The sequence below is a fragment of the Arachis stenosperma genome, chromosome 1 (genome assembly GCF_014773155.1).
Source record: "Arachis stenosperma cultivar V10309 chromosome 1, arast.V10309.gnm1.PFL2, whole genome shotgun sequence".
Classification (NCBI taxonomy): domain Eukaryota; kingdom Viridiplantae; phylum Streptophyta; class Magnoliopsida; order Fabales; family Fabaceae; genus Arachis; species Arachis stenosperma.
Genome location: NC_080377.1, coordinates 52,710,594 through 52,729,415, shown reverse-complemented (window position 1 = coordinate 52,729,415; position 18,822 = coordinate 52,710,594). Strand labels below are relative to the sequence as shown.

The 18,822-nt window shown below is 33.0% G+C and overlaps 2 protein-coding genes across 2 annotated transcripts; one reads left to right on the top strand and one right to left on the bottom strand.

The window, feature by feature from the left end:
* The first annotated feature begins 1,477 nt into the window (after window positions 1-1,477).
* On the top strand, window positions 1,478-2,122 carry LOC130979704 (uncharacterized). Its single transcript, XM_057903230.1, has one exon. It carries the CDS (start codon window positions 1,478-1,480, stop codon window positions 2,120-2,122), a length of 645 nt encoding a protein of 214 aa, XP_057759213.1.
* A 5,827-nt stretch (window positions 2,123-7,949) lies between these two features.
* On the bottom strand, window positions 7,950-9,221 carry LOC130961325 (zinc finger A20 and AN1 domain-containing stress-associated protein 7-like). The gene has a single exon (XM_057887147.1). The coding sequence runs from the start codon at window positions 8,968-8,970 to the stop codon at window positions 8,467-8,469; it is 504 nt and encodes a 167-aa protein (XP_057743130.1). The 5' UTR covers window positions 8,971-9,221; the 3' UTR covers window positions 7,950-8,466.
* Window positions 9,222-18,822: the final 9,601 nt, after the last annotated feature.

The window sequence follows — 18,822 nt, the reverse complement described above, 5'->3', positions numbered from 1 at the left end:
CCTCGGGGGAAGAGCCAATCTTCCCCTTATATATATGTCAGTAGTGGGCCCCTTATGTGACAGGCCCATGTTCCCAAGGACGCTGTCCTGCAGCACGTGTGTGAGCCGTACAGGACGCGTGTCCGGGTCGGTTGTAGGGCGCGTGTCCGGGTCGGGTAACGCTTGGATCGGGTCGACCCGTGCTAATTCTGGGCCGGGCCGTAACAGAACTTAAGCCTTCTAACTAGATTAAGTGACCAAGGATTTAGCTGTTAATTGAGTTAGAGGAGGATTAAATTACCAAGGAATTAAAGTCTAATCACTTAAAGATTTCTATGTATTGGATCTTTGCATAATCAATATAGTTAATGAGAATTGTTAATCCTGAAATTTGAACATCTCCAAAACCTTAACTGTTTTCTCACATTATTTCTCACAACCAATTTGCTATTTGCTCTCTTAATTTCTCTAATTACTATTTAATGCAATTTAAACTCAAAACACTCCTTTTTGCTTGTTTGACTAAGTAAATCACACAACTATTGTTGCTTGGTCCATCAATCCTCATGGGATCGACCCTCACTCACCTGAGGTATTACTTGGTACGACCCAGTGCACTTGACAGTTAGTTTGTGGTTTTCTAAATCCACCCAAGTTTTTGGCGCCATTGCGGGGATTGACTGTGATTGACAACTACCCGTTGTTTGATTGCTTAGATTAGACGTTCTTTGCTTTAATTTTATTTAATTTTTGTTCTTTAAATTTTTTATTCTTTGGTTTAAGTTGATTTAAAATTTCTCCCTTACTTTTTGGAATTAAGTTTGGTGTTCCCTTAGTTTCTTTATTTTAATTTTCTTTGTTTTTTTATTATTTTTAAAGTTTTAGCCTATTTCCCTTATTAATTTTCAAAATTTTTAGGTTCATTAATTTTGTTTATTTTGTTTTATTTCTTTTACTCAAGTTACCTCATTGGAAATTCTCTTTATTCTAATGTAGATATTTCCACTTCTTGTTTTTTTGTTTGTTTATAAGTAAGAACAAAAACAAAGAACCTCTTCTTGAATTTGACTCTGAGATTGAGAGGACTCTAAGAAGGCATTTACAACAGGCTAGAACTTACAAAGCTACTGAAAAATTTTGGCAATTTCCTCCTAAACAGGTTTATTAGATGGAAAATTCCTCTAAACCCTACAATAATGATCTTTTTTCTAAGACTTATAATTTAGGGTGGAAGAATCACCCTAATTTTGGGTGGAAAAATCAACCACAGAGGCAACAGAATTTTGGCAACAATTCTTAGGGCAATTTCAATCAAAACAACTTCAACAGCCATCAGTTTTAGCTCTCGCAACCAGAAGAAGCACCTTTTCAACCTCAAAAATCTTCTGACTTGGAATCTATAGTTGCAGAACTCTCCAAGAGCACTCATAATGTTATGCAGGAAACTAGAGTTTCAATCAGAAACTTGGAGATTCAAGTGGGTCACAAGCACCTAAAAATGCCTCTTAATACTCTTCCTAGTGACACAGTGCCTAATCCAAGGAAAGAATGCAAGGCCATTCATCTTAGAAGTGGTAAGGTATCAAGTTTAGAAGCAACGGTTAGTGAGGAACCGGATGAAAAAGAAGCTCCGGTGGAGGACAAGAGCAAGGAAGAACACGCCCCTCCTAGACATCCGGATAATCCTTTTTCGGTTGATCTTGAGAAATATCCAGCGTTGCCTAAAGCACCTGAGTACAAGCCTAAGATGTCATATCCTCAGAGGCTTCAGAAAGCCTCCAAAGACAAGCAGTTTTCTAGATTTTTAGAGCTTTTCAAGAAGCTTCAGATCAACATTCCTTTTACAGAGGCCCTTGAGCAAATTCCTCTTTATGCCAAGTTCATGAAGGAGTTGTTAACCAACAAGAGAAACTGGAAAGAGAGTGAAACAGTGGTGTTAACAAAGGAGTGTAATGCTATTATGCAGAAGGATCTCTCTGAGAAAATGCAAGATCCTGGAAGCTTTCTAATTTCTTGCACCATTGGAGACATCACTATTCAGAGGGCATTGTGTGACCTTAGAGCTAGCATCAATCTCACGCTAATTTTCTTGATGAGAAAGTTCCAAATTAATGAGGTAAAACCTACACGTATTTCTCTTTAACTTGCTGACCATTCAATTAAGTTTTCTTTGAGAGTTGTTAAGAATTTACTTATAAAAGTAGGACCATTTCTTTTTTCTACTAATTTTGTCATACTAGATACAGAAGAGGACAAGAATGCCTCTATTATTTTGGACATACCATTTTTAACTACAGAAAGAGCCTTTATTAATGTGCAAACGAGTGAATTGACTATGAATGGTCAATAAAGAGGAAGTTGTCCTTTTTCCTTTATTTTTGGGTAGTCGATTACTACTTCTTAGGGGTGGCAATGGATAGCATAAAGTAGGATTTAGGTTCAACTCTAAGTTTATTCGCGAGTTAATTTTTTTATTAAAATTAAACCGTACTCTATTCGTGCGTTTATAATATACCAATTCTAACTGTATCTGTTCGTAATCTACGGGTATCCGACCTTCCCCATGAATCATTAAAGAATATAATATCTAATAATCTGATAAAATTTTGGATTATAATTTGATATTTATATATCACTAAATAGATTTAACTATTATATAAATAAAAATGTTAAATTAAAAATTTAACTTAATGATTAAATTTTCTTATATGAATGAAAGGTTTTTATAGAGTTATTGCTGTCACCCTGTAATTATCGAAACAAACATAAAAAGTTGACTATTCACTTAGTCATAAATAAATTATCCTACGAAGAACTTGTGTTACTCTCTCTTAATATAAACCAAAATATTCGTTATTGAATAGTTAGAATAACATAATTGAAATTTTAGAGATGCCAAATAGTAGATGCGTTAAAAGAACATAAAATAAAGGCCCAGTGGAACCTTCAATAATTCATAATAAGATCGTATATGATAATCAAAAAATCAAGGTTTTAAAAACCGAACCGGTCATCGAATCGCTCTGGTTACTGGTTCACTAGTTTATAAGTTCAACCAGTTCGACTGTGGTGGAACTGAAAAAATCGTTTTATAATAAAATAATAAATAAAATATAAATAAACACATTAAAACATAATTATAGTTTAATATAAACTTTAAAATATCATCCAAATTAAAAATATTATATAAACCAGAATGTTATGATCTCATTCAAATACAAACTCAAAAGTCAAATAACAAAAACAACCAACTAAACATAAAATGCCAACTTCCAAGTTTGTCATCAATCATATTTATTCATATTCACAATTTTATCACATTCATTCATATTCACAATCCCTTGCCTTATTCAGCAGCACAAAAATCGAAAATTGAATTCAGTGAAACCATTTATGCACTTGACATGAAAATGGCAAATAAAACACCTGCTCACATCAGCAACAACATCCTCTACATGTTACAATTTAATATTAGGAAGGGTACTAATTTTGCCCATTAGAATTACTTAGTGTTTTAAAAGAATAGATAAGAGACTTTTATCAATATATTAAAGGAATTAATGAATTGATATTGAACTTGGGTTTAATTTGGAGTTTCTCTCCCTAATTCATAGAGGGAGTTCTAACATTGGTGCTCTCATTGAGAGGTTTCTTCTATTTTTCATGGAAAATCAAATAACTCAACAATCTGAAGATGAAAAAGATGGTTATGGATGGATATGGGTCCAAGCTTGCAAGAAATTTGCTAGAATGAAATTGCAAAATAGAAAATTGAGTGGGAAGAGATTAAAGCTAGACTAAGGCAACAACAACAACCATCACAAATCGATCAAGAAGCAACCAAATCTCAGCTATCAACAGAACAAGACTCGCAGCAGCATCAACAGAAATTCAAGAAAAAAGAGAGGCCGAAATCGATGAAAATTCAGATTCAATAAGTAATTTAGCAACAAATCCAACAACAGATCACAAATTCAATTTCACAAGATCAGTTCACAAATCAACAAGTCCAGAATATATGAAATTGACGAAGAAGAAAAATCAGATTTCAATTTTGAATTTCAACCACAACAACAATAAGAAGAATCAAACAGAAATTGCAGATCAAGCACGAATTCAAAATTCAATCCAAAATTCAATAAAAATAACTCTAAATCCAGAAAATCAAGAACAAATAAAAAAACAACCCAACCAAAAAATCAAGAACAACCCAACCAAAGAACAAATCAGAATCAACAATAGGGAGGATGACTGAAGGATAAAAATAAATCAGAATCAAACCAACAATCAGAATTAAAAAGTTCAGAATAAAAACAAATCAGAATCAAAATCAAACAGAGGCTCCATTATAGATTCAAATGCAAGGAAGGATACGGCGCTGGAAACAGAGAGCTGGCGATGGAGGCAGGAACAGAGATGGCGGTGGCGACGGTGGAACAGAGCTTTGCGATGGAGGCAGTAGGCGAGCCCGGCAACTATGCTTCCATTGCTGAGAGTCTGAGACGTTAGCTGAGCGAGGGACCGAGTGAGCTTCGAAGCTCCAACCAGCGACGGCGTCAGGAGTAGTCCAGCGGCTAAACAAAAGGGAGGCAGAGACACCGAGTGACCAAGACAAGGAGCAGTGGTGGAGCACCTTCGAACTGAGTGACTAACAGAGCTAGTGGCGGCGTGGGTGTGCGATGGAGGCTTCGACGTTCCCACGGTGGCTGCGTGATGGAAGGGAAGGAATGTTGCGATGGCTGCTGCGCGATGGGGGGAAGGGAGCGAGCTGATGGTGGTTGTTCGAAGGACGACAGCGGCGACACGAGGAGGTGGCTGGATGGAGGTGAGGGACGACGAGCTCGATGAGATTGGGAGGAGCCCGCGTGAGAGAGGCGTTCTAAGTTCTGGAAGCTGGATAAGGTTGGAGGCTAGGGCTTAGGGCTAATTGGATTTCTGGAGGCTGAAACAATGAAACGGCAACGTTTGGATGGGCATTCAAAAAACCAGTCGGGTCACGGTTCGGTTCGACTGACCGATTTTCGACCGGTTCATCGGTTCAAATCTGGTTTTTGAAATTTCCGATTTTGCTATTTACCCAAATTGTTTTGCTCAATGGTTCACGGTTAAACCGATTCGACCGGCCGATCCGAACCGGTTTTCAGAACCTTGCAAAAAATCAAACATATCAAGAAATAAAACTTCAATAAAATTGAAACACTAAAGTAAAACAAAGAAATAGAGATAATACTCAATTTAGTCCCTGAACTTATATGTAAGTCATAATTTAGTTCCTGAAATGTTAAGTGCTTCTATTTAGTTCCCAAATTTTATAAATGTAACTCATATTAGTTTCTAAAATAATTTTCGACTCACAAACGTTAACGGAACGTTGACGTGAATAGCCAAATGTCATATTGGTCTCTGTAAAACGATGTCATTTTTATTTTGGTATTCAAATAGCTGAAAAACATCATAAGTTGTGTTTATTGAAAATTTTCCTCCTAAAACAAGTGATCTAACATCGTTTTTAGACTATGTAAGCACCAAAAACTAAAACAACATTATTTTACAAGTTTCAATGTAACATCTTACTGTCCATATCAAGACTCCATTAATATTTGTATGCCAGAAATTGTTCAAAGACTAATGTGAGTCACATTTGCTAAGTTTAAAGACTAAATAAAAACAACTAAAATTTCAGAGACTAAATTAAAACTCACAAGAAAATTTAAGAACCAAATTGAGTATTAATCTCAAAGGAATACCTTACATTAACAATAAACATTAACAAAGTGTAATGAAAAGAAAAGAGCTTCACTAGGTAACCAACACCCAACTAGCCTACTACCAACCAATTTTAATGAACTATTCGAAAAAAAGTCCAAGACACATCCCAAAATCTATCTCTTTGTAATCCAAATTTCAACTTTCACATTCACATAACATTCAAAAAACAACTGCACGCCTATTTACCTTCCTCTCCCAATTGCTGTCAAGCTACCGCTGACTTCCATCACCGCTGCCATCCGAGCAGGCGACGTCCCATGGGCAACAGGACGTGAGTCCCCGTGCCGTCACTGCCCCTCGCGTGCTCTGTTCCATGTGTCCTCCCAACGTCGCGTCGACCTGATTGCATGCGTACTCGCCAACGCCGCGCCGACCAACCCACTGCCGCCTCGACCCAATTCCACGTCGTCATTGCCGGTGCCTCGACGCGAGTCTGAGCGACGGCCCTGCCCATTGTGGCCGCTGTCGCAGCCTCGGACCAGCGCTGATTGTCCTCCTTGCCGTGCATCTTTAACGGCCAAGCCCGACCCGGTCCATAACTACGCCGCCACCCCTCCCCCCTCCGTGAGTTACTCCCGAACTGTCACTTTATGAGCATCGTCTTTGTTTTGGTTGGATATATCTTCTGGGTTATATAGAAGTATTTTTATTTTGGATGGATATGTCTTTGAGTTATATGGATGTGTTTTTATTCTGGGTGGTACTTAGGGCGGAGATACGGGTGAAAGTGTGTGTGATCTTGATAGAGTTGTTGTTTGCAGCTATTCGGCAATTCAAGAAGGGGATGGGTCACATTTCGTACGGATGTGTCTTTATGGGTGGATGTGTCTTTATTTTGTTGGATGTGTCTTTGAGTTATATGGATGTATCTTTATTTTAGGTGGTGCTTAAAGCAGAAATACGAGTGAAGGTGTGTGTGATTTTGACAGAAGCGTGAGTGTGAATCGCGTTTTGGACGGAGCAAAGATGCTAGTGGTGATTATTCAAATTTTATTTTTTAAAAATACAAAATCAATAATTATTAATAGTAGTTATTTAAAGTTGACTGGTTATAAGTTATTTTACTTATACTTTTTCAAAAGAAAAATAAATAAAACTTTCCAACAACCATGATGATATAATAAGAGTTGGGAATTTTTTTTCGAATAAAGTTAAAAAAAAACTTTATTTTTATGAAAAATATTATTTTAGAATTATATCTCGAAATTCACCTTTTTTTTGTAGGGACAAGTTCGTTATATCCCGCCAAAATTTATAAAATTTATGAAGTTTGTTTGAGCAAAATTCATAAATTCATTGTAGCTCCAATGAACTTCAAATTTTTAAGTTTTGTAATTGCTTCTGTGCTTTTAATTTAGAAAAAATATATACTATAGTCAAAATTGTTAATTTTTAAAAATCCTAGTTTGATTCAATTTGAATTAAAAAGAATTAAAAAATTGAATATTAGACAAACAATAAAGATAATTTTTTTAACATAACATTATTTATACAAATATATAAGAATACATAAAAATACACTATATTTAAAAATTATTTTTTGTATTTGAATTTTATAACGATCACTTGAGTACGAACTTGTCCTAATAAAAAAAGGTTGAATTTTAAAAATTAAAGTTTTAATTTTTTTTAAGAAATGATTTTTTTATTTTATAATAAAAATAATCCACAAGAGTCAAGACACCATGAAAACCAAACAACAATGACTTTTGAAATTGAACAGATGGATCAAATTCAACTATTCATGTCAAATTCATCCATTCATTCATACGTTCTTAAATCAATTCACCCTTAAAAAGAAAACATCAATTCACCCTAAACCCACACCCCGACCAACCGAACCTATTTAAAACTTAGTTTAGTAAGACTTTTAAAAAAAGTGCTTGTAATTTTTAAAAATTTAAATTTTTTATTGTATTTAGTAAATTAAAAAGATTATATATTTATATTTGTAATTTTTAAAAGATTAAAATATTTTTAAAAATATCTAAAATAAAAATTTTTAAAATTAATTTATATTTTTTAAAATTTAAAAATCTAATATAACTTTATATGTTTACTAATTTTTAAATTAATACTTCTATTTATATTTATTATAATATTTTTAAATTTTAAAAATTATTTTATAAAACATAATTATTATTATTATTTATATTTATTAAAAACTATTTTTAATTTCATTTATCAAATATAAACGGGACAACTTTTTTAAAATAACAATGCTAAGAAACCAACTCTATATAAGCCAAGAATCAGCCAACTAGTAAATCAGAGGCACCGGTGATGTTGCTACTGATAGACACACGGATGTTTCTTTTTCTTATAAATTGGATGGTTTTGGATATGATTTCTATGTTTCATGTGTTACGCATTAATAAAATATAATTAATTATATGGAACCAACTAATGAACTGTTCCGTGATTCTCTCCTATCACTAGCGTATCTTCTCTTATGTTTTGAACGTGGTCAACAATAATTTAAAAAACAAATTAAATTATAAATTAATAAAATTAATTATAATTAATTATGTTGTTCCATTCTTGGCTGATTATTAGTTGGTTTCATATACTTTTCCTTTTTAAAAAAACCATCTTTTTAAAGTACTGAGCCCTTCTCATTCCTAAATAGAGCTATCAATCTAACCCCCTAAAATTCTCAACTGGTCTAAAACAAAGAGAATTGATCAAGCCATCATAATACAAATCCAATTAAGAAAACTAAAACTTATCGAGCTTATCTGCTTTCACAACAGGATTAGCTTTAGAAATCGCGTCACGTCCAACGCCCTTGAAATCAAACGGACAATCGTGTCTCTCTGGATAACGGTGAACCCCGCAGAACGTCGCTCCACACTTGCAAACGAAACCCGTCAGCCCAACCTTCTTGTTGCAACCACGGCACCGGTTCGAGGGCTTCACGGGACCGGAAGGCGCTGCTGCGGCAGCGGAGGAAGAAGGAGGCTCCGCCGCAGGAACCACAGAGGAGTCGGTGGTGTCCGAAGAAGGAGAGGACCCGGAAGCAACGCCGCCATGGAGAAGGGTTTTCTCAACGACGACTTTGGCTGAAGCGGCACGCTGTTCTTCAAGAAAAAGATCTCTGAAGCACTTGGAGCAGAGGTTTCTGTTGCCGGCGGTGCCGAAGAAGCCGCAACCGTTGGCGCATGGTCTTGGCTCCGAAGGTTGGTAGCTTGTGCTGTTGTCGTTGTTATGCTCAAAAGCCATTCGATGAAATGCTTCAGTGACCCAAAAAGCGAAAACGGTGGTTGTTTATGTTTCACTTGTTTGTGCTTTGTGTTAGGGTTTCAGAGAAAAAGAGAGAGATATTTGAAGAGTGGGAATTACGTGACGGTGGTGCTAAGTTTGGTAGCTTTATAATGGCGTATCCGAAGAATCTACCCCAGGTTTTCGTGTTGATTTTAGATAAAGATGTTGCTGATTTGCTTCCTACTCTGCTTTCCTTTTTTATCTTTTAAATGTTTTAATTTATATTTTAATTTTTTGTTAATAGGGAAAGATTTTAATGCCGGGTTCGGTATTCTACATAAGTACATAGAGATTACTATTGTGTCGTCCATTAAGTCGGTTGTGCTAGGAACATTTTATTCGTTAAATTTTGAAATCTTTAATGTGCACGAATAATTATCTTAATTTATTGTACTATGAATAATACTTTCATTTATAATATCTAATCCATAAACAATTACGGATTTTCTTTGTATCCAATCACAATTATATATTAAAGAATAAATTTAACTACATAACCATTCATAATTTTCGTAAGTGCATCAAAATAAAATCGTATACTATTATAATTATGAATGTATCTTTACTCAACTACTTATTAATCATGTGTTGATATATAGATAAAAATATTTTTTAAAGATATTAATTTCATACAAAAATATTTTGGAATCAAACTATATTTATATATACAACTTTAATTATGAGTTTTGTTAACCCAATGTTAATTTGTGGGGTTTTAAAATCGTCACTAAATATTAAATAAATTAATTTCTACTAATATTTTAAAAACTAGTTAATGCTAATAAAAACAATATTAAAGATTGTGTTGTTTCTTCTTTTAATTAGGATTCACGTTACTTTTTTATGACTAAGAATGAAATTAGATATTTACTCTTTCAATTTACTGTACTAGGAATAATACTTCCAATTATAATTTTAAATATCTAATCTAGTCAAAAATCATGGATTTATTTTTATTCAATCATAATTGTAAATTTGTAATTATCTTTTATTTATCAAGTACTTAAATTATGTATCTTAGCTTAAAGAATTAATTTAATTAAATAAATATTCATATTTTTTATGAATACATCAAACATAAAGTATATATCATTATAGATAAAAATATATTTTACTCATGTAAATGTAAATATTAATAATGCGTTTATACTATTTTATTTAGATTTTGGTTGACTAAATTTGTACTGTTGATTATAATTTGAGAAGCATATATAATTTTTTTTAAATAGTTACTAAAGAACTGTTTTGTCGATTTTTAACAAATCGATGGTGGCTCAATTCGAATGGTCTAGGAGCGAAACATACTCCTCTTTTTTGTGAGTACCAATTTTCTAAAAGTGCATCAAGATCCTCGAATCAGACAAGATTTAAAACGAAAACTGAAAAGGTGTTAAATAAAAATTTTTGAAAGTAAAATTGACTGAAATCGAAATGGTTTGCATTAAATTTAAACAAAGCGATAAAATGCCTTCGACTGAATCAAAGGACTTTTGACATAGAAATTAAAAGTGTTGAAATGTAAATTTTACAAGAAATTTAAAGTTGCTTGAAAAATAAATTGAACACGAAAAGTAAAGTTTTATAGAAATTATAAATAAAAAGTAAAAACAAGTGGAAGGAATCCTACAGAAATTTGACTCGAGGCAGACTCAGAAAGTCGCTAGGATGTGAGTGTGCGTGAAAAATTTCTGAAGCAAAGTTCCAATCCTTGTATTTTCGAGTCTTCCAATATTTATAGCCATGTTCTCAACTGATAAACTTTGAAATAACACCCCCACATGTGCGAAAACATAGGTAACTGTTCCCGCTCTTTTGGTTCGATTCTGTGACGGTTGTTAGATAACCTTTGACTTTAAAACTCTTCAATTTACTGTGCTAATCAAGTTCTTGCTTGACATTCCCAAATACGTTTCCTTCGATATCAACTTCTGCTCCAAAAGCTTACTTAATACTTTGATTCACCTCATCTTTTAAATTTAGTTATTTTTGACTAACAAATACTTTTGTACATATGTTTATAAAATAAGATAATAATAAGTTTTATTAATGTGAAAAAATGTACAATTGGAACTTGTAATAAAAACAATTTTAAAAATAATAACTTGTAAAGAAAATTGAATCTAAAAGCAATTTAAAATAAAACAAATAAATAAAATTCTTGAAAATTTGAAATAAAATGAAGCAAAGTAAAAAATAAAAAGAATAAATTAAAAAATGATTTTCAAATACTCACAAGCGCTTTCATTCTATTGTCTTTTGTTTCAATCTTTAAATCTTTTATTTACACAAGCTTCTTAGTTCAAAAATTCTTTTATTTGATGAACAAGTATTTTACTCTATTTTCTAGTTTGCTTTCCGTAAGTTCATATTGTTTTATGCTTAACATTTTAAATTTTAGGCATGTTTTCTTTTTTATCGTTATTCTTTTCTCTCAATCCGTTGTACAATCCTAAATTTTAGCACCTCGTGATCGTACCAAAAGTTCAGGCGTTACTTACCTCTAAATCTTTTTATTCTATACTATCTTTATTTAATATTGAGCCTTCATGAATACGAACCAAAACTTTAATTAAGAAAACAAAATAATTTTTACTTTTAATTACTTAATCACAAAGAGAGATATATATATATATATATATATATATATATATATATATATATATATATATATATATATATATATATATATATATATATATAGACTTAATCAAAGATTCTCAACTACAAGTCATACCCCTCTAAAAACCAAAACAATAAACGACGAGAAAAAAATAAAATCTAACTCAACTCGTAAACATAATCTTCTATGCTCCTGTAGCTCCACACTAAACGTTCGCAGCTGTCGCTGAAAGAGGTAGAAATAGGGGGTAAGAACTGAGTAGTTCTTAGTAAGGTCGGGGTTAGAAATTAAGTTCATTTTGTTATTATTAGCCAACCGCAACTAATAGCAGAACACATACAGGCATAAATAATAAAAGAACACAAAAGTCAATCAATCATGCAACACACACACAATCACAGAGTTACATAGCATAGAGATATGTGCAAACAAGCATGATGCATGTCTATCCCTAGTGTAAGAAATGAGCTCATTTGTCAGTTTCAACCCGCACCTGACGCAATTCAACTCGCAAGTTGGATAAGACATTCCAGCGACATAACCTCTGCAAGTTTCTACTTCTTGCAGGCGCTGATTCTCCAGCTGAAGTATGTCGAACATGACATCTGCAAGTACTTGCAGGCGCTGATTCTCCACTTGAAGCATGTGACCATTTTCTCCTGGAAGCAATTCCATATTTACGAGTGTCTCCGCACATTCATTCACATACAAAGTCCACGGCTTATTAACATTTATCCTTCGGCACCATAACCATACTATCGTCACTCTCTCGTGACCTTTCCATAATCACACATGCCGATTTATCTTTTTTTCAGTCTTTCGATTATCAACATAAATAAATCAAACTATCTACGCTCTATTCTCTCATCCTTCACTAAATGTCTTATGGAAAAGAATCATAAGTTTCTTTAATTAAGTCGGTGTTTTCTAAAACTTTTAAGATTACTCTGTTATTTATTGAATAATATTCCGACTTAACTCAACAACCTTTGTCTGAGTTTGATTTCTAGTGCCATAACCTCTGTAAGCAACCTTTGTCTTACAGGTGCGACTCTCTTCAGCCGATATATGCAACATAACCTTTGTAAGCAATCTCAGTCTTACAGGTGAGGCTCTCTCTAGCCAATGTTTGTATTGATAACCTCTGTAAGCAACCTCTATCTTACAAGTGCAACCATCCCCTGGATTGGCCGATGTATCTCTGGAAAGCAAATCTCGGTGGAACTAATTCTCATGTCATTCTGAGTCATTGAGGTGAGGATTTGTTCCTACTTTATAAAGGTTTCCATGAACTAAACTAGGATCTTTATTTGTATGAATTTTTTGACAATTGAGCTTTCACTCTTATTGAGAAATCAAATTTGCTAAGGTTTCATGCTCCAAAGAATGTAACAAGAAAAAGGGGAAGTATGAATTCCAGCTTAAACTTTGCTAGATTTGTTTGATATTGAAAAGTTAATATGATTTATGCTCCATTTAGCATGAGTTGCAAATTTGTGGCTCTGGATTATATTGTTAACATTTTGTAACAATATTTTTGTTTCTGTATTCAAGTTGTCATGGTTAAAGTTGGAATTATTTATGACTTTGATTTTTGGGCTGATTTTGTTACTTCGGGGTTGTTACTTCCAAATAGGAGAGGAAGTGAACATGAATTTGACCATAATATATGTGTTTAAAATATTGGTGGAGACGATGATTGATTGGATTGCCAGAGAAGTAAACATGAACAAATCTTATGTCCTCTTCCAAACTTATTCACCCGTGCATTTCAGGTTTGCCTAAACTTTCAAGCAGACTTACCTGTAATTACATCTTTGTTTGCTTAAATTATGTTTGTTAATCAATATGTAATTTCTGGTTCTCATGGTTGGTCCTTGCTTTTATCAGCTTCATTTGGCTCAGTGCTGGAAATTTGTTATTGTAACTAGAATTGGTTCGTGTCCTCCTAAAGAAGAAGGGAGGGCACTGAATACTGGTTGTTATATGAGTTATTCCTCACACAAGTTTTATTACAATTCAACCACTGTTGCTTCTGCATCTGGGAATCATGGTGAGTCAAAGTACATAAATGTTTTTTGAGATTCTTTCTTGCATTTTGTGGGTAACAAGAATCGAACCATACACTTTTTGTTATAAAAAACTGATAACATAGCATGAAAATCTTATTGTATGATAGGATGTCACAAGCTAGCTATAATTCTGGCTGCATCTTGTGCTACCCCTGGCTCTTGTTCTGGCTGCTACAAAATTTATTTACTTTGCAAGGAAGAATTTACTCGAGAAAAAGAGGTGTCAATTTGTTTATCTATCTAATTTTTGGTTGTTTAGGAAAACTCCTATTACTAACATTTAGTGCAAGCTAAATATGGCATATGAAATTCTTGAAAAAGCTACAAATTACTTCAATGATGTGAATAAGTTAGGACAAGGTGGATCAGGCACAGTTTATAAAGTTTGTGGATGTGACGGGTGAACACAGTTTAATGAACAAAATTAAATGATTTTTGGAAGTTTGTGGATGCTTAAATTTGGAAGGAGCCAATGAACCCGTTCTGTTGAAATTCTAGGTTGCTTGTTGCTTTAGAGTTAAACACTTTCTTGTTTCTCGTGCACTTTATAATAATTGTATCTGTAGTTTAACAGAAAGTCTTTTAAGATGAGATTCTAATCGACAAATAAAAAGTATAAACAAGAACTAAAATATACATCATATATACTGTGTAATATAAAGAGTTTAAACAAAATTAACTGAAATATATTCTTTATAATCATGTAAGCATATATTCTTTATAACCATGTAAGAATATTTATAAAAAGTATAATGTTTTCATGTAGGAATTTTACAGCGGTGGATGTTCATGGAAGCAAAAGCAAGTATGCATTAATTGCACTTCAATTTGAGTTAGTTCTTACTAGCTAGCTGTTGCATGGTAAATGATAAGTGCATGTATTATTTTATTATTAAACTGTGCCTGTTCCCAAAAATAATTTAATTTGTGATAAACGCAAACCTTTTTAATTTGATTTTGGTTATTTACTTCACCTTTTATTTATTGCAGCTTGGAGGATTTCGCAGCCATTGACTTGGGAAGTGAGGTATAAGATCATACTAGGAATTGCTGAGGGCCTGGCCTATCTTCACGAGGAGTCGTATGTTAGAATCATTCATAGAGACATAAAACTAAGCAACATTCTGCTAAACAATGATTTCACACCGAAGATTATGAATTTTGGTTTTGCTAGATTATTTCCGGGAGATAAGTCTCACCTTATTAGCACAGCCATTGCTAGCACACTGTAAGTACACAACCAAAGAACTATGCTTTGCCATTATCAATGTTTAAACAATGATCATAGGCTTTAGGACTTTAGGTTCATATTCTTTGCATCACTGCTATGCAATTGCAGTATGCCTAAGCAAGCAACCATTTATAACTGACTAAATGTTAATGATTGATAACCAATTATTCCTCTGATTTTGTTTTAATGTATTTTTTTTGTTCAAATATGTAATATTTTAATTTTTTTCTACATTTCTAATGTCTTGCTTAAATATTTTTTTAAATAGTAAATGATCAATAGTGTAATAATGTAATTCTAACATCCAAATTAATTTTTAAAAATAATATTGATAAATTTGTGGAGGTTTGAAATTCCACAGAATAATCATTTTTTTTAAAATGGAAAATTTTTTTTGTGTGAGTTTTGAACTGCCACAGACATTAACTAAAAACTGTCACAAAACACTAGCACAGAATCCCCACAAAAGGATAGAAAATCGTCACTAAATAACATTGTGGGGTTATGAAAAACCGTCATAAAGGAACTCGTGACACCTCAAATTTTGGAAAATTTTGAAATTGTCACAACCCTTTTTGTGGGGGTTTGAAACTTCCACAAAGAGGAGAAAAAACTACCACAAATAAACAAATGCCTTGTAGTGTCTCCGTAAAAAATCAAATTAACATAAATTCCGGAAAAACTTTTTTATCGAGCTGCTGAAGAAGAAAACGTCAGAAATTATCTGTGTCTCCTAGAACTTTAATTGGCCGAATTCAAGGAGAAATGGAGCTATGTCACTCTTAACTTTTATCGAACAAAAGTAACATCAATATTTAGAAGAGGAAGATACGAATACTTTTATCAGATAAAATTTTTTATCGAAATTACGAATCTCAAGAAATCGAAGCCGAAAGATCAAAAGAGCTTCGGTTCTTTCTCTCTCTATGGTCAATTCTCTTTCTCACTTATTAGGTATTATTAGTTATATATATATATATATATATATATATATATATATATATAAAGGAAACATGTGTCATTGGTTTTATATATATATGTATAACGTTTCATTTTATTTTCTTTTTCTTCCTTTAGTGACTTTCGCCATGTTAAAAGAAATGGAACAAAGATAATGATATAATAATTAATAATATAATAATGATAAATCGGTAACTAATAATATGTGAGTAATTTTTTTTGTTCGAATTATTTTAGGGTAAAATATATGAGTTATTAATATAAATAGAATTAGTAATTTAAGGACAAAAGATATACAATAAAGCATTAGTAAAGTTAAGTTCACTGAAAAGTACCGATATTTATTCATATCGGCAAACATCGAACTCGAAAATAATATTATTAATTAAATTCTATTTTTAAATTAAAAATACTAATTACTCAAATTAAAATATACATATAATTTTTATTACTTATAAATTACTAGAATTATAGTTTTAATTATGTAAAATATTTCATTATAAAAAATATATATAAAAATATGAATTTAATTGAATTCAAATAGTTAAAAAATTAATTTAATTACTTATAATAAAATAATTTACAAAAATAAAGAACTCTAATTTATAAAATAAATTATAATTTATTTATATTTATATTTTCAAAAATGTGGGTCGTCCTGCTCACCTTACAAAAAATTTTCGCCATCTAACATTGTTACAATAAAATAAGTTCAAACTCTACTAAAAGAAAACATGAATAACAAATAATGATACAGGCAATGTTAAGAATGAATATTCGAAAAGATTCAAGTGAACAGATAGGATCACAATCAAGCAAAGATATACATGAACGATAAGGTGTGGTTGAACGAAGTAATCATATCACATTTTAAGGAAGGAATCCGAAACAAAGAATTCCAATGAAAATAATAAAAGAAGAGATGTCATGAGTTCGTGTAGCATGAATAAACATTATACTTCAAAACTGAGTTATCTTCGTAGCCTCTACCATTTCTAAACCCCGTAATTCGCATTATCTTACTTCTATTTTGTCCACGATAATCCATTAGTGTTTCCATATACATAAATCATTAGTATTAAGTTAGACAGACTTAATACCATGAGGTATGCAATGGTAAGCTAATAGCGTTAATTAAGAAAATGAAATAATTTTAATTAAGAAAAGTCCTATCATATGACAAGTCCTATCATATGACAGACACTCAGAATATGCAATAAAACATAGTCAGACTATGCAATGAAATTTTAATTAAGAAAACGAAATAATTTTTACTTTTAATTACTTAATCACAAAGAAGATTACAAGTATTTAGAGAATTTATGAAGTAAGAAGACATAGAAGTAGAGAGAGCTTTTGAGCTTTCAAGTTTTTGATGCCTTGGAATGAATGAGGCCTTTGGTATTTATAGACCTCAAATGATTAATATTTGATTACTATTTACCGACAGTACTGTTTGATTTTTGTAACACCCTAATTACCCTAAACTTTACCTCTAGCCGTAAAGTAAAGGTTAATCAGAGGTTACGACAGTCCTAAGGCTTATATATGTTTATATATAGCAAGAAATAATATATACTAGAAGTCTGATGAAGGGTATAGCTCAAATACTGGATTAAAAAAAAAGCGCAAAACGTACTAGCGAAACTAATAACTTAAAGCACAAGAAATAAATACAGTATAGCAAATATCATAGCATAATATTATAAGAATCTAGCCACAGCTCGCGGAGTTTAAGCCGGCTAGCCATATATACAGACAACTAGAAGACTGTAGTTCAAAAGGGCTTATACAAGTTTTGTTCTCTCAATTAAAAGCCTCTAGGAAAACAAAATACAAAATAAGAGAGTACAAGTAAAAAATAACCAAGATGACAACAATATAGAATAAGATCCTCCGCTCTGCTACCATAACCCAACTCACTGCAGTGGGTTGCGACCTGCATCTGAAAAACAACAACAACGTATGGAATCAGAACCGGAGGTTCTCAGTATGGTAACAGTGCCCAATTATGTAAGATGAAATACTCTGGGACGCCGAAGGCAATCCTAGAACTTTACATCACATACGGATATTCAAACTTAGAATAAAATAAAACAAAATTAATATATAAAGAACTTAAACCATTAACAGGGTTAACTAATCTTAGGGGAAACTCTAGCTAATGCTAATCACACCGCTGTGTCCCACAGCCCTCGCCAACCTAACCTCCGTGCGATCCCATCGCCACCACCTGCCTAGCCTCCTCAGCATCAGACAAACACAAGATAAATACAAGCAAGTAAAACACAGATAGTATACATTTACAGCAAGTAATTCAAGAAGCAAGTAGGCATGTTATACAATTAGGCAAACTCAGGTAAACAAAGCAAGCAAGCATATAGAGGATGCATATGATAAATGTCTGTCCTATTGGCTGTCACATGTCGGTTATTGTGCCAAACCCGACGGCAAATCCGATCAACAACTCCCGAATTAGTCTCTCTATTGCGCATAAGGAGGAAAATTCTGAGGGAGAGTGCCCTACCACCTTCTCCTTTCAGAGGAAAATATTCTGAGGGAATGTGCCCTACCACCTTCCTCTGGTTGTCGCATGATTCCGTGGGTTAGTGCCCTACCACCTTGCAATCAGATAGAAGTGGCATTTTCAGGAGGAATAATTCCGAGGGATAAGTGCCCTACCACCTTCTGCTTTCAGAGGAAACTATTCCGAGGGAACGTGCCCTACCACCTTCCTCTGGTTGCAAAAAGTATGAGTGAGAAGCCCAGCTTCAGCTTTCACCTCCGAATGTAGGCGGGATTCTGCCACAGTCCCTATGACGGAGAACAATGCATAGTATAATTACATATTCAAGCTCAGAGGTCACCCCTCATAACCCACTTTCACTCATACTCATTCCCTCAACCTTAGCCATTCACCATTTTCA